This window comes from Microcaecilia unicolor, chromosome 1 (assembly GCF_901765095.1).
Source record: "Microcaecilia unicolor chromosome 1, aMicUni1.1, whole genome shotgun sequence".
Taxonomy (NCBI): domain Eukaryota; kingdom Metazoa; phylum Chordata; class Amphibia; order Gymnophiona; family Siphonopidae; genus Microcaecilia; species Microcaecilia unicolor.
The window spans coordinates 10201153-10217344 of record NC_044031.1 but is presented as its reverse complement, the minus strand read 5'-3'; the positions used below and the strand labels follow the sequence as shown (position 1 = coordinate 10217344).

General features: G+C 44.9%; 1 protein-coding gene across 1 annotated transcript; it reads right to left on the bottom strand.

Annotated features, from left to right (window-relative positions):
* Positions 1 to 7923: 7923 nt before the first annotated feature.
* On the bottom strand, positions 7924 to 15739 carry LOC115460734 (zinc finger protein 850-like). The gene is made up of 3 exons (XM_030190490.1): positions 15722 to 15739; positions 9267 to 10302; positions 7924 to 9182 (listed from the first exon to the last, which is right to left on the bottom strand). Exons 1-3 carry the CDS (start codon positions 15737 to 15739, stop codon positions 8158 to 8160), a joined length of 2079 nt encoding a protein of 692 aa, XP_030046350.1. The 3' UTR covers positions 7924 to 8157.
* Between the last annotated feature and the right edge of the window lie 453 nt (positions 15740 to 16192).

Here is a 16192-nt window from a genome sequence, read left to right as displayed (position 1 = left end):
TTTTGTACAACAGCACTAACTTCCAGGACTCAAAAAGCAACAACCCTATGCATGAAAAGGCATCACTGTAAATATCACACCATGCCCTAAACAAGCAGGACTGCAACGAGATCTCTACACACTCTACATGCTAGCAGAATACCATACCTTGGTCACACACACAAAACACAGAGAGACCCTTAACAAATGTGAAACAAGGGACCATATATCAGTATCTGTCTGTAATACTAAATATCTATCTTATCATGTATTTCCATTATTCATGATGTATTGTAAGCCACATTGAACCTGCAAAGAGGTGGGAAAATGTGGGATACAAAGGCAATAAATAAATAAATAATAGACATATAAAGGCAAAAAACTGAACTGGAAACCTCAGGAAGTCAGACTCTACCTTTTTTGTCCGAGTTTTATTTTTCTATTCGTTTAGGTCTCAATGTCTCTTTTCTGCTTTTCCCCCTGTCTTTTCAGGGCTCCTGGCCATTAGACATTTCTTCTCTCTCCATAGCCTCCATCCGTCTTCCCTCTGTGTCGCTGTCCCTACTTCCATGTTCAGTATCTGCCCTCTTAGCATCCCTATCCTCCTCTATATTCATCATTTCTCCTCTCTGTCCCTAGGTTGACCTGTCCTGCGTTTCCACCGTGTCCATATCCCTTCCCATGATCAGCATTGCCCCTCTGTGTCCCTATCATCTCTGTGTCCAATATTGCCTCTGTTTGTCCCTACTGCGTATCTGTCCAGCATTGCCCCTCTGTGTCCCTGTCCCTATGATCCCTCCATGACCAGCATCTCTTCTCTGTCTCCCTGTCCCCTTCCACCCACCTGTGGGACCAGTATCTCTCCTCCTTATCCCCTTCCTCCCACCCATGGGGCCAGTATCTCTCCTCCTCTCTTCCTTCCCCCCCCCAGTCCAGTGTCTTTCCCCCTCTCCTCATCCATCTCAGTCTCTCTCTCTCCCTCCCCTCCATCTCCCCTTCCAGAATTTTTCTCCCTCTCTTCCTCTCCAATCAATCTACAATCTCCGTCTTAGTTTCTCTCTCTCTCTCTCTCACCTCCCCTCTTCCTTTCCTCGTCTAAGTCAGTCTCAGTATCTCTCTCTTTCTCCCTCCTTCCTGCAGATCTAGTGTCTCTCCTCTTTCCTTGCCTCCTCCCCATTCCAGTGTGTCTTCTCCTCCTCCAGTCCAGCAGTCTCTCTTGCCTCTTACTGGCCCAGTATCTCTCTCTCCCTCCTGTATCCAGCACCTCTTCCTATCTGCTCCCACCCCCTAGGCCCAGCAGAGCAGTAGCTACTGCATCTCACTCTCCCTGTGTCCAGCACCTCTTTCCTCCTCCATTACTTCTAGTCCAGCATCTTTCACCCCCTCCCCCCCTCTCCACATTGCAGCGCCTCTCCCTCTCCCTCGTTTCTCTCCGCCATTGCAGCATTTATCCTTCTCCCTCATTCCCCACCCCCCCAAATGCAGCATCTATCCCCCTGGCTCCCTCCCTGCAGCCCCTCTAATTTGAGTAGATCACTGCTGGTATCGCGGCAGCATACTAACTAAAACAGTTCACTTCAGGGCTTCAGCCTGACAACTTCCTTATGATGCGTCCCGCCCTCGCAGAAGTAGGAAGTTGCGTCAGAGGCGGGATATGTCACAAGTAATGCTGTCAGGCCGAAGCCCCAAAGCTTTTAGTTGGTACAATGCCGAGGTGCCACTACCAGCGACAATCTAAATCAAATTAGAGGGACCGCAGGGAGTGAGTGAGAGGGATAGATGCTGCATCGGGGGGTGGCGGCATGAGGGAGAGAGAGAGACACTGGACTAGAAATAATGAAGTACTGGTACTTTGGGGGCTTAATGCCTCTTATACCGGGCGCCTATGATTATATTTATTTATTTATTTATTGCATTTGTATCCTACATTCCCCCACCTATTTGCAGGCTCAATGTGGCTTACATAGATTTGTTAAACATTGCCATTTCAGGATATCAGATACAGTTAGTAATGGGTAGCTATTAAGGAAGGGAAGAAAGAAGAAGGAAGAGAGTGATTAGGGTAGTTATAGAAGGTGGGCTTTCATAATTGAGTGGGTTGGTGAGGTGACTTAGTGATAACTTTGATTTAAGATAACGGCAGAGTGATAATGTATAAAATCCAGGAAATTAACACCTCCAAGAGTTTTAGGTAATTTTAGAATCTGTAAAGCAATCTGAGGTGGTTTAGATTTCCATAGAAATTGTGATAAAGTCCTGAGGTAAGGCAATAGGAAGCATACTAAGCGTATAATTAATTCTAGGAGCGAACGTCATCCTAATTGTCTCTAATTTTCCCCACCAAGTTAAGAATACAGGAGACCATCCAGAAATCAATGTCTTAATAGTCTGTAAAGTGTGATTGATGCTTTCATCTATAGTTTCTTGAACGGTCTGACCTAGGTATATTCCCAGATATTTAATGCCAAGGTTTTGCCAAGGTTCTATTACCCAATTATTTGCCCGTTGTCTCTCCCTATTGTCCCATTGTTCTTTTCCTTGTCCTATTTCCTAACAATACCTTGACTCTGTCTTCGCTTAACTTCTCACAATGTAATCCATAACTGATTTGTAACAAATTGTATTTCCATTATTTACAATGTATTGTAAGCCACACCGAGCCCGCAAATAGGTGGGAAAATGTGGGATACAAATGCAATTAAATAAATAAATTGAGTTTGTGTTTTGAAAGGAAAGTTGGAAAGTTCTTGTTGTGTGATGTCTTGTTGTAAAGGGAGAAATTCTGGGGCCCTTTCACTAAGCCGGTTAGGTGCCTATGTGCACCCAACACACGCCAACTAAGCGCCCCAGAAAATTTCCAGTGTGTGGTGCTAAACAGGCGGTAATAGGCATTGTACACATGCTGATGATTACTGCCCGGTTAACGCATGAGACCTTACTGCTAAGTGAATGGGTGGCGGTAAGGTCTCAGGCCCAAAATGGACACTCACCCATTTTCATTTTGCTGCACATCCATTTTCTAGGCGCGCTGAAAAATGGACCTGCACATGTCCAATATATGCGTCTACGAAAGTGCAGGCCATTTTTCAGCATACCTTAGTAAAAGGACCCCTTTGTTTTTTCCCAATTTATTTTATAGCCGGAGATTTTAGAAAAGAAATTGATAGTTGACAAAACATGAGGGATTGAGGAGGTGGAAATCGAAAGTAGAAGATAATAAGTTGCAAGATCCGACACAACATGGTTTTACCAAAGGTTAATCGTGCCAAACGAACAAATCTCATTGAATTCTTTGACTGGGTGACCAGACAATTGAATCAAGGACGTGCTATAGATGTAATCTACTTTCAGCAAAGCCCTTGACACGGTTCCTCACAGGAGGCTCTTGAATAAACTTGACAGGCTGAAGATAGGACCCAACATGGTGAACTGAAGATAGGACCCAACATGGTGAACTGGATTAGGAACTGGCTGACGAACAGATGCCAGAGGGTGGTGGTTAATGGAATTCACTCGGATGAGGGAAAGATGAGTAGCAGAGTGCCTCAAAGATCGGTGCTGCAACCAATTCTGTTCAATATATTTGTGAGCGGCATTGCCGAAGGGTTAGAAGGTAAAGTTTGCCTTTTTGTGGATGATACCAGATTTGTAACAGAGTGGACACCCTGGAGGGAGTGAAAAACATGAAAAAGGATCTGCAGAAGCTAGAAGAATGGTCTAATGTTTGGCAAATAAAATTCAAAGCAAGGAAATGCAAAGTGATACACTTAGGGAGTAGAAATCCACGGGAGACATATGTGTTAGGCGGTGAGATTCTGATATGTACAGGCAGGGAGAGGGATCTTGGGGTGATAGTATCTGAAGATTTGAAGGCCACGAAAGTGTGACAAGGCAGTAGCCATAGCCAGAAGGATGCTAGGCTGTATAGAGAGGTGTGACCAGCAGAAGAAAGGTGGTGTTGATGCCCCTGTACAAGTCGTTGGTGAGGCCCCACCTGGAGTACTGTGTTCAGTTTTGGGGGTTGCATCTTGCTAAGGATGTAAAAAGAATTGAAGCGGTGCAAAGAAAAGCTACAAAAATGGTATGGGATTTGCATTACAAGATGTATGAGAGACTTGTTGACCTGAACATGTATACCCTGGAGGAAAGGAGAAACAGAGGTGATATGATACAGATGTTCAAATATCTAAAAGGTATTAATCCGCAAACAAACCTTTTCCGGAGAAGGGAAGGCGGTAGAACTAGAGGACATGAAATGAGATTGAAGGGGGGCAGACTCAAGAAAAATGTCAGGAAGTATTATTTCACGGAGAGGGTGGTGGATACTTGGAATGCCCTCCCGATGGTGGTGGAGATGAAAATGGTAACGGAATTCAAAAATCCGTTGGATAAACATAAAGGAATCCTGTTCAGAAGGAACGGATCCTCAGAAGCTTAGCAGAGATTGGGTGGCAGCACCAGTGGTTAGGAGGCGGGGCTAGTGGCTGGGAGGTAGGGCTAGTGCTGGGCAGACTACTATGGTCTGTGCCCTGAAAATGGCAAGGACAAATCAAGGTCAGGTATACATATAAAGTAGCACATATGAGTTTATCTTGTTGGGCAGACTGGATGGACATAGTAACATAGTAGATGACGGCAGAAAAAGACCTGCACGGTCCATCCAGTCTGCCCAAGAAGATAAATTCATATGTGCTACTTTTTTATTTGTACTGTCCTCTTCAGTGCACAGACCGTATAAGTCTGGCCAGCCCTATCCCCGCCTCCCAACCACCAACCCCGCTTCCCACCACCAGCTCTGGCACAGACCGTATAAGTCTGCCCAGCACTATCCCTGCCACCCACCACCGGCTCTGGCACAGACCGTATAAGTCTGCCCAGCACTAGTCCTGCCTCCCACCACCAGCTCTGGCACAGACCGTATAAGTCTGCCCAGCACTATCCCTGCCACCCACCACCGGCTCTGGCACAGACCGTATAAGTCTGCCCAGCACTATCCCCGCCGCCCAACCACCAGCCCCGGCACAGACCGTATAAGTCTGCCCAGCACTAGTCCCGCCTCCCAACCACCAGCCCCAGCACAGACTGTATATGTCTGCCCACACTAGCCCCGCATACCAACCACCAGCTCTGCCACCCATTCTAGGCTAAGCTCCTGAGGATCCCTTTCTTCTGCACAGGATTCCTTTATGTTTATCCCACGCATGTTTGAATTCTGTTACCGTTTTCATCTCCACCACCTCCCGCGGGAGGGCATTCCAAGCATCCACCACTCTCTCCGTGAAAAAATACTTCCTGACATTCTTCTTGAGTCTGCCCCCCTTCAATCTCATTTCATGCCCTCTCGTTCTACCGCCTTTCCATCTCCGGAAAAGGTTCGTTTGCGGATTAATACCTTTCAAATATTTGAACGTCTGTATCATATCACCCCTGTTCCTCCTTTCCTCCAGGGTATACATGTTCAGGTCCGCAAGTCTCTCCTCATACGTCTTGTAACGCAAATCCCATACCATCCTTGTAGCTTTTCTTTGCACCGCTTCAATTCTTTTTACATCCTTAGCAAGATACGGCCTCCAAAACTGAACACAATACTCCAGGTGGGGCCTCACCAATGACTTGTACAGGGGCATCAACACCTCTTTTCTTCTGCTGGTCACACCTCTCTCTATACAGCCTAGTAACCTTCTAGCTACGGCCACAGCCTTGTCACACTGTTTCATCGCCTTCAGATCCTCAGATACTATCACCCCAAGATCCCTCTCCCCATCCGTACCTAGCAGACTCTCACCGCCTAACACATACGCCTCTCTTGGATTTCTACTCCCTAAGTGCATCACTTTGCATTTCTTCACATTGAATTTTAATTGCCAAACCTTAGACCATTCTTCTAGCTTTTTCATGTTTTCCACTCCCTCCGGGGTGTCCACTGTGTTACAAATCTTAGTATCATCCGCAAATAGGCAAACTTTACCTTCTAACCCTTCGGCAATGTCACTCACAAATATATTGAACAGAATCGACCCCAGCACCGATCCCTGAGGCACTCCACTACTCACCTTTCCCTCCTCTGAGCGAACTCCATTCACCACCACCCTCTGGCACCTGTCCGTCAACCAGTTCCTAATCCAGTTCACCACTTTGGGTCCTATCTTCAGCCCATCCAGTTTATTTAAGAGCCTCCTGTGGGGAACCGTGTCAAAACCCTTGCTGAAATCTAAGTAGATTACGTCTATAGCACGTCCACGGTTCAATTCTCCGGTCACCCAATCAAAGAATTCAATGAGATTCGTTTGGCACGATTTCCCTTTGGTAAAACCATGTTGTCTCGGATCTTGCAACTCATTTTCTTCCAGGAAATTCGCTATCCTTTCCTTCAGCATCGCTTCCATTACTTTTCCAATAATCGAAGTGAGGCTTACCGGCCTGTAGTTTCCAGCTTCTTCCCTATCACCACTTTTGTGAAGAGGGACCACCTCCGCCTTTCTCCAATCCCTCGGAACCTCTCCCATTTCTAAGGATTTATTAAACAAATCTTTAAGAGGACCCGCCAGAACCTCTCTGAGCTCCCTCAATATCCTGGGGTGGATCCCATCCGGTCCCATGGCTTTGTCCACCTTTAGTTTTTCTAGTTGTTGATACACACTCTCTTCCGTGAACGGTGCTATATCCACTCCATTCTCAAATGAACGTTTGCCAGTCCATCACGGTCCTTCTCCCGTATAGGTCTTTCTCTGCCATCATCTACTATGTTACTAAGGAGGATCTTCTCTCTCCACACAATTCATAAAGCAATCACTCAGGACTGACACCTCTATAATCAATGTTAAGGATTTTATTGGTCAGGATGGATATATTCCAGGATATAACCTCTTCCTCTTCATTCTTCCTCAGTTTTTTTCAGTATCACGATCCTGATGCTTTTCCGGTTCACTGATCTTGTAATTTTATATATTTACAGGAATTTTCCCATTACACAGGCAGTTTATATATAATACATTAAAAAATAAAAATACAAAATAAGCAGAGAAAAGAAAATTCAAGAGTTTCCAATGAATGAGATGTGCCTTTGTGTATAAAACTTTTCTGCCATCAGCACTTCACAGCCAGCTATGAGATGTCGATTGTACCAGTTTTTTTCTCTACTCGCTGTGAACCATCTAGTCCATAATCCACCGTCCTGGGCTGCAGCTATCAAGCTCTCATCCATAGTTTTCAGTTCTCCTCTCCTTAACCATTCATGTGTCCGGGCTGGATCCCTGTACATTTCCTGGAGTAACACTTACCTTTCCCACTGTATTTGTACATTCCGAGGGAAGGCTTTACCACACTCAGTGCATGTACATGGTTTCACTCCTGAATGGCTTCTGCACCGTGAAGTATACTTTCTAGCTGAAGCCTTTACCACACTTAGCCCCCCTGTTTACAAAGCCGAGCTAGCGGCTGTGGGTGTAGTAATACCGACACAGCCCATTCACTTTGAATGGGCTGGATCTGTACTGCCAGGCAGCTTTGTAAACAGGGGGGTTAATACATATAGGGCTTCCTTTACTATGGTGCACTACTGGATTTAAGCACATGCTAAAAGCTGAAATGCCCCTAGGAACATAATGAGCATGAGCATTTAACACGCTCTAAATAAGTGCACCTCTAGCTAAAGTTTTTACCACACTCAGTACATACATATAGTTTCACTCACGGCAATTTCTCCAACTGAGTTAGTTTCCCACATACCATGACAGAAATGAACCTCACTCTTAGGCCAGGGTAGGTGGAGTAGGATCTCAAGTTTACTGCTAACATTCGCTGTAGAACCTTCCATCATACTACAGAGAGCTTCCTTTTGGGGTTCATAAAATGTAACATGTACAGGCAGCCTATGCAGGTGTGGTTGGAAATTCTTTTCATTGAAGCCTTTAGCTCTCAACATGATGGAAAATAGGTCTGGATTCTTCTGCCACATTTCCTTGTTCTTGGACTGGATTTGTTCCTGCTTCAGGATCTTCTGTCTCTCCATACGATTCACTGGGTAATTGGATTTTCTGGTGTCTTACATGTCTTCCTTTCCCAGTGAAGCTTTTACCACACTCAGTACCTGTAAATCGTTTCAGTCCTGTGTGGGATTTCTGTTGTGTGGTCAGTGTTTGCTTCCTACTAAAGCTTTTGCCATCAATAACATAGAAATCACTTCTCTCCTGCGTGGATTCTCTGGTGTTTGGTCAGTGCTCCCTTCTCATTAAAACTTTTACCACACTCACTACAAGTAAATGGATTCTCGCTTGTGTGGATTCTCTGGTGTCTGGTCAGTTTTCCAATTTCACTAAAGCTTTTACCACACTCACTACATGTAAATGGCTTCTCGCCTGTGTGGATTCTCTGGTGTCTGGTCAGTTTTCCCTTTACACTAAAGCTTTTACCACACTCACTACATGTAAATGGCTTCTCGCCTGTGTGGATTCTCTGGTGTCTGGTCAGTTCTCCCTTTTCACTAAAGCTTTTACCACACTCACTGCATGTAAATGGCTTCTCGCCTGTGTGGATTCTCTGATGAATTGTCAATGTTCTCTTCTCAATAAAGCTTTTACCACACTCACTGCATGTAAATCGTTTGCCTCCTGAATGGATTATCTGGTGTGCTTTGAGTGTTCTCTTCCAAATGAAGCTTTTACCACACTCAGAACATGTAAATGGCTTTTCTCCTGTGTGGATTCTCTGATGCATGGTCAGTGAATACTTATCAGTAAAGCTTTTACCGCACTCACTGCATGTAAACGGCTTCTCACCTGTGTGTCGTCTCTGGTGTATGGTCAGTGTTCCCTTTACGCTAAAGCTTTTACCACACTGATTACAAATAAATGGCTTCTCTCCTGTATGGATTTTCTGGTGTACGATCAGACTTTCCTTTTGACGAAAGGTTTTATCACACTCACTACATTTAAATGGCTTTTCTCCTGTGTGAATTCTCTGATGTATGGTCAGTGTTTTCTTCCAAGAAAAGCTATTACCACACTCACTACATGTGAACGGCTTCTCACCTGTGTGGACTCTCTGGTGTATGGTCAGTGTTCCCTTTACGCTAAAGCTTTTACCACACTGATTACAAATAAATGGCTTCTCTCCTGTATGGATTTTCTGGTGTATGATCAGTCTTCCCTTTTTACTAAAGCTTTTACCACACTGACTACATGTAAATGGCTTTTCGCCTGTGTGTTTTCTCTGGTGCAGGGTCAGACTTCCCATTATGCTAAAGCTTTTACCACACTGACTGCATGTAAACGGCTTCTCTCCTGTATGGATTTTCTGGTGTGAGATCAGTGTTGTCTTTACATTAAAGCTTTTACCACACTCACTACATGTAAATGGCTTCTCTCCTGTATGGATTTTCTGGTGTGAGATCAGTGCTGTCTTTACACTAAAGCTTTTACCACACTCAGTACATGTAAATGGTTTTTCTCCTGTGTGGATTCTCTGATGTATGGTCAGTGTTTTTTTCTCAGTAAAGCTTTTACCACACTCAGTACATGTAAACGGCTTCTCACCTGTGTGGATTCTCTGGTGTATGGTCAGTGTTTCCTTTTTACTAAAGCTTTTACCACACTCAGTACATGTAAATGGCTTCTCACCTGTGTGGATTCTCTGGTGTATGGTCAGTGTTCCCTTTACAGTAAAGCTTTTACCACAATCACTACACATAAATGGCTTCTCTCCTGAATGCATTCTCTGGTGTATGGTGAATTTTTGCTTTGTACTAAAGCTTTTACCACACTCACTACATGTAAATGGCTTTTCTCCTGTGTGGATTCTCTGATGTATGGTCAGTGTTTTCTTCTCAGTAAAGCTTTTACCACACTCACTACACGTAAATGGTTTTTCTCCTGTGTGGATTCTCTGATGTATGGTCAGTGTTTTCTTCTTAGTAAAGCTTTTACCACACTCACTACATGTAAATGGCTTCTCACCTGTGTGGATTGTCTGGTGTATGATCAGACTTCCCATTATGCTAAAGCTTTTACCACACTGATTACATATAAATGGCTTCTCTCTTGTATGGATTTTCTGATGTCTGGTCAGTGTTTTCTTCTCAGTAAAGCTTTTACCACACTCACTACATGTAAACGGCTTCTCACCTGTGTGGATTCTCTGGTGTATGGTCAGTGTTTCCTTTTCACTAAAGCTTTTACCACACTCAGTACATGGAAATGGCTTCTCACCTGTGTGGATTCTCTGGTGTCTGGTCAGTGTTCCCTTCGTACTTAAGCTTTTACCACACTCACTACATGTAAACGGCTTCTCTCCTGTATGGACTTTCTGGTGTGTGATCAGTGTTTTCTTCTCAGTAAAGCTTTTACCACACTCAGTACATGTAAACGGCTTCTCACCTGTGTGGATTCTCTGGTGTACGATCAGATTTCCCATTATGCTAAAGCTTTTACCACACTGATTACATATAAATGGCTTCTCTCCTGTATGGAGTTTCTGGTGTTTGATCAGTGTTCCCTTTAAGCTAAAGCTTTTACCACACTCAGTACATGTAAATGGCTTCTCTCCTGTATGGATTTTCTGGTGTCTGATTAGTTTTCTCTTCGTACTTAAGCTTTTACCACACTCATTACATGGAAATCGCTCAATGCTGTGGATTCTCTTGTGTGTTGTGAGGTGTTCTTTTTGACTGAAGCTTTTATTACAGTCAGTACAAGTAAATGTTTTCATTCCAGTGTCAGTTTTTGGGTGGTCTCGGAGACTGTCTGTAGTGAAGCTTTTATCACACATAGTAGAGGTAAATGGTTTCAATACTGAATTAAGTCTCTTGGGCATTGTGAGGTTTCCTTTCCAACAAGCACTTATTCCACTGTCAGCAGAAGTATATAATCTCTCATTTTTTTCGATTTCTTGGCATTTTGAGAGTGTTGCCTTCCTGAAAAATATTTCTTCAGATTTAGTAGAAGTGTCTGATTCCCTACCTGTTTGAGCTTTTTGATGATCTATGACTGCTTCCTCTTGACTAAAGCTTTTCTGACATTCTGCACTTGAAACTGAGCTCTGTCCTTGGTGGAAATTTTCTTCCTTGTTGGAGCTTTTCTCACATCCAGGACATGAAGATATTCTCTCATCAGTGATGTTTTTCTTATGTTTTATAATGTCTGCTTTGTTCGTAAAGCTTTTCCCATATTCTGTAAATGTACACATTGTAGTTTCTTTATTAGTTTTCTTGTGTTGCATTAGCTTTTTCTTCCTACTGAAACCTTTCCCACATTCAGAACCTGTAAAATGTTTCTCTTTTAGGACCGCTTTCTGTTGTCCCTGTAGTTCTCTCTTTTGACTGACGTTTTCCCCATTGTCCGTACACGTAGATGGTCTGTCTTCAGTATCAGATCTAAGATGTGATTTTAGAACAAAATAATTGCTGAGGAATATCTGACAAATATCACAGGAACAGCTTTGATCGCTCATCTGGTTTCTCTCCTCTTCCCCTGTCTGTATGATATTACAGATACTGTTTTCACACAGAGCTGAGCCTCCTGGTGAAGGTTTTTGTTTATTTTGATTCTTTTCCTTTTCTCCCCAGTCAGAACAGGAATAAGTCTCCTCTTTCTCTCTTTCTGATAACTTCTTTTCCCCTTCAGGCTTCTCACTGAGCTTCCAGTTATGTGTCTCTGTATTACTGTTTTTAGGGTCCTCTTTTTCTTAAAAATAAAAAGAGCATTGTGTATTATTATAGGAAAAGACATAAAAACAATCCTACAATCCAAACGTATCACAGGCACAAAACAGCAATGATGAGCCAGTAATTATTAAATCGTAAAATGGACAAACAATCCACCTAAAGCCGCCTAGATAAACATTTTTTATATATTTTTAAGGGATGGGTTTGTGGGGTGCTATGTGTTTTTTATTCTTAGTTATTTGTGTTTATCTTTAGGGGGTTTGTTTGTCCATTTTACAATTTATAATTTTACCCCTGAATGCCGAAACATGTTGGGCTGACGAACTAATAGAAAAAGTACTTTGGACTTAGATTTTCCACTACTTATAAGGCTGTTTTGATTCCTTAAAGGATTTTAAGAAATAATTACTGGCTTCTCATTGCTGGTTTGTTATTGTAGGAGAAGAATAATTTAACAAGTTTAAGGGTCATAGGGTTGCCATGTGGAAATCAGCACTACCGTCCGGCATACACAGAGTTTGCCATGCGCCATTTTCCACGTCAGAAAACATTTTTTCTATTTTGTAACATGGGCCTGTGGTGTAGGCGCGTCCGGCGGTAACTGCACACAGTAAAATTATGTCTTACCTGATAATTTTCTTTCCATTAGTCCCTCAGATCAATCCAGAGACTTGTGGGTTATGCCCCTCCTCTAGCAGGTTAGATAGAGAGAACTCAGAAGTTTGCTACAATAGAGCATGTGCAGTCAGCCTCACTTCAGTATAACGATACCAAAGCAGTAAGTACCATAGAACACTCTCCTGTCTCTGTAAAAGCAGCATAAACTTGGAAGAAACTCTCCGAGCTGCTATAACTTAGAAATGTAAATATAAACACACCCTAACAGCCTTACCCGTCCATAGACAAAGGAACGTGAATAGAACCGAATGAAGTATACTGAATCCGATCAGAGATTACGAAAGCGAATTCCAGGGAGGGGCTCTGGATTGATCTGAGGGACTAATGGAAAGAAAATTATCAGGTAAGACATAATTTTACCTTCCATAGCGTCCCCAGATCAATCCAGAGACTTGTGGGATGTACCAAAGCAATCCTCATCAAGGGTGGGACCGGCCTACTCCGGCCGCCAACACAGAAGTCCCAACAAGCGCCTCTCGACACGCAGCAACATCAAGACGGCAATGCATAACAAAGGAATGCCAAGACGACCAAGACGCCACTTAACAAATGTCCTCCAACGACACCAGACGACACTCCGCAAAAGAAGAGGCCTGAACCCTCTTGGAGAGTGCCCGAATGCGAATAGGGAAAAAAATCCCCCAACAACAGGTAAGCCGACGCAATAGCCTCCCTAAGCCACCGATCGACCGTGGCCTTAGAGGTCATGTTCGCTTTCTTATGACCTGCGAACAGCACAAAAAGATGATCTGCTTTCGAAACGAATTAGTCGCCTCCATATAACACATCAGAGGTCCCCTAACGTCTAAACCCGTAGAGCTCGAAAATTGTGAGGGAAATCCTCTTGCTTGAAGGATGGATGGCAACACCACTCCCTGGTTAACGTGAAAATGCGTGACTACCTTAGAAACCAAGGACGGCACCCTTCGAATTGTCACTCCTGCCTCCGAAAAAATGGAGAAAAGGGCTCTGCACGAAAGGGCCTGAAGCTCAGACACCTGCCTGGCTGAAGCCATTGCCACCAGAAACACAGTCTTCAACTTGAAAACATTCAAGATCTTTACTCAGGGGCTCGAAAGGAGACCGCCGAAACGCCCTAAGGACCAGGTTCAAATTCTAATCCGGCACCACCGGAACCCAAGGAGGTCTGAGATGCCCTACACCGCTAAGAAAACGAACGAACTCCGGAAGAGACACTAAGGAGTGGCTCCCCGAATGATCCCTCCAGGAAGCCAATGCCACTAACTGACCCTTTAAAGTACTTAGCGACAGTTCCTTAACTATCACTTCCTGCAAAAAAGCCAGAACGGACCCAAGAGGGTCTGATTGAGGGGAAATGCCTGCCAAGGAACCCCAAGCCACAAACGACCTCCACACTCCATCATACGCAATAGAAGTGGAACATTTGTGCGCCTGTAACATGGTCCCAAAAACCGCCTCCGGCTATCCTGGACACCTCAGACGCGACCGTACAAAGGTGAGGCCATAAGCCCAAATGGAGCGTGATCTTTCATGACTACCGGCCCCTGAAGGATAAGACCCGGCCAGTGAGACAGGTGGGACGGCTCGTCGATCAGGAGGCAAATCAAGCCCGCATACCAAGGACATCTGGGCCAGTCCGGCGCAATAAGTATTACCGGACCTGGAAGACAAGAGATTTCCCCACTACTTGACCAACCATCGGCTACGGAGGAAAGACATATAGAAGCTCCAATGGCCACGGCTGAAGAATAGCGTCCATTCCTTTGGACTCAAACTCTCTGCCTCTTAACTGTTGTTGCTCACAGCTTTATTAGAAGTAACAGTGGGATTTGAACTGTCTACCTCTGCATTACAAAACCAGTGCTGTTACCACTTGGTCACAGCTGCACTTTGCTGAAGAACCGGGTCACCTTGGGATTGTAGAATCAAGCCATGAAATCCATCACCGGAGTCCGCCAGCGATCCGAAATCTGGCTGACAGCCGGCGGAGAGAGCTCCCACTACCCGGCATCCAAGCGACTGCGACTGAAAAAGTTGGCCTGTACACTTAGCACTCCCGCTATGTGAGCCGCCGACAACCGAACTCGACGCTTCTCTGCCCCAAGAGACAGCACGGACGCCTCTTCTGCCAGCAGAGCACTTTGAGTTCCGCCCTGCCGAATGACGTACGCTACCGCCGTCGCATTGTCGCAGAGAACTTGGACTGGTTGAACTCTCAACAACATCTCGAAAGCTAGGAGTGCCAACTGAAATGCCCGAGGTTCCATGAAATTGAACTGCAACCAACTCCCCTGAGCTGAGTGGCCGAGAACCACACGCCACTCCGACGCGGTGAGAGGCATGCCTCGAGTCAGTATCTGACCTGAGCCAACACCGCAGAGCAAAAGAAGCTCGCGGTGTCCAGGGAAAACGAATCGAAGAACCTTGGAAAGGAAAGACCAACGGCTACCATTGCAAAGGCCGCATGCGGCTCCGGGCCCAAGGAACGACCCCTGAACATAGTCCAATGCTGTTGGAGCCTTCAGACGAATGAGCGAAGAAACCTGGCACAGCTTCGCCCGTTGCTGTTCCGGAAGAAAAACTCCGCCCTGACTGGTATCAGTCGTACTACCAGGTACACCAGAGACAGATGGTGTAGCAGCATGTGTCTATAGTACCATTGCATGCTACAAAAAGCAAGCTACAGTGGGTCGTGAAACTGCACCCCTTGAGCTCAGTGCTTACTCTCAGCTGATTGCAACCACTATTAAGCTATCTCTACACTGAAGTAGCTCCTGGGCCACTCCTCATGAAATTTAGGTACCCCATAAGAAACAATTAGAGGTACCGGGGAACGCTGCAGTACCAGGCAGCTGAGGCTAATATGTAAAACTGTGTCCAGTATCAGTGTGCTAAGAGAGAGAAGAGCAAAATTTGAAACTGAAGAGTTCTGAAAACTGTTCCAGTCATGTAAGAACTACTTGGCCAAGCAAGCCATAAGAGATAATGAAATAAAACATGCCCCACTGGAAATCTAGCTGAGCCCACAGTATCTAATAGGAAAAACCAGCCTTGAACCTATAACCTTCAGGCTGAAAGGCCAGCCGCCCTCCTCAATAAAACTAGATTGATATAACCAATACCCACAGAGCAAATGCCACCAGGGGAGCTCAGAGGGTGCAGGGTTACCAAGGAAACCAAGAGAAACTTGAGAGGCCTGCACTAGCCTCAAAATGTAACATTTCCCACAGAAACATCTAGTGAACAGCCTTAAGCCTGACTACTAAAACACTGTACTGCCATGTCTGAGAAAGAAGAAGAGTGGAAGAGTGAAAACCTAGGGTAGGATCCCTAATCCTGATCCCTTCCTCCCTTCCATTAAAGATGTACACACCCCCTGAACCTCCTCAAGGAGGGTCCAGAAATAGTCTTACTGTAACTCACCTCGAGAAGCACAGGCATCTCTACCAGGAGACTTTCATATAGGCAGTACTTTCCAAGCAGCAGCATAAGGCTCTCACTGTCACAGCACAGCTGCAGGGGACTAAAGGCTCACCTACCTCGCCCCTGGAAAGCTGAGGAAGACTCAAAGCTGTGGAAAACCAATATGCAGAAACTGGAGTGCTCCACACTAGTTTCCCAATCACATTCCTGAAAGGTCTACATATAAAACTGCCTGAATTGCAAGCACATCAGAACCCAGGGGAGCACTGGGGCCTCAGCATTGCCATGTGGAGTGGCAATAAAGATGGAGCTATACTAGATTGTAAGCTCTTGAACAGGAACTGTCTCTTTATGTCAGGTGTTCAGCGCTGCAAGTGGTTGGTAGCGCATACAAATGCTAATAATCAAGCGCGCACATACACCCAAGAACAGAATAGCCTCATGAACCTAACAGGCTTCCGCTGGCTCCTA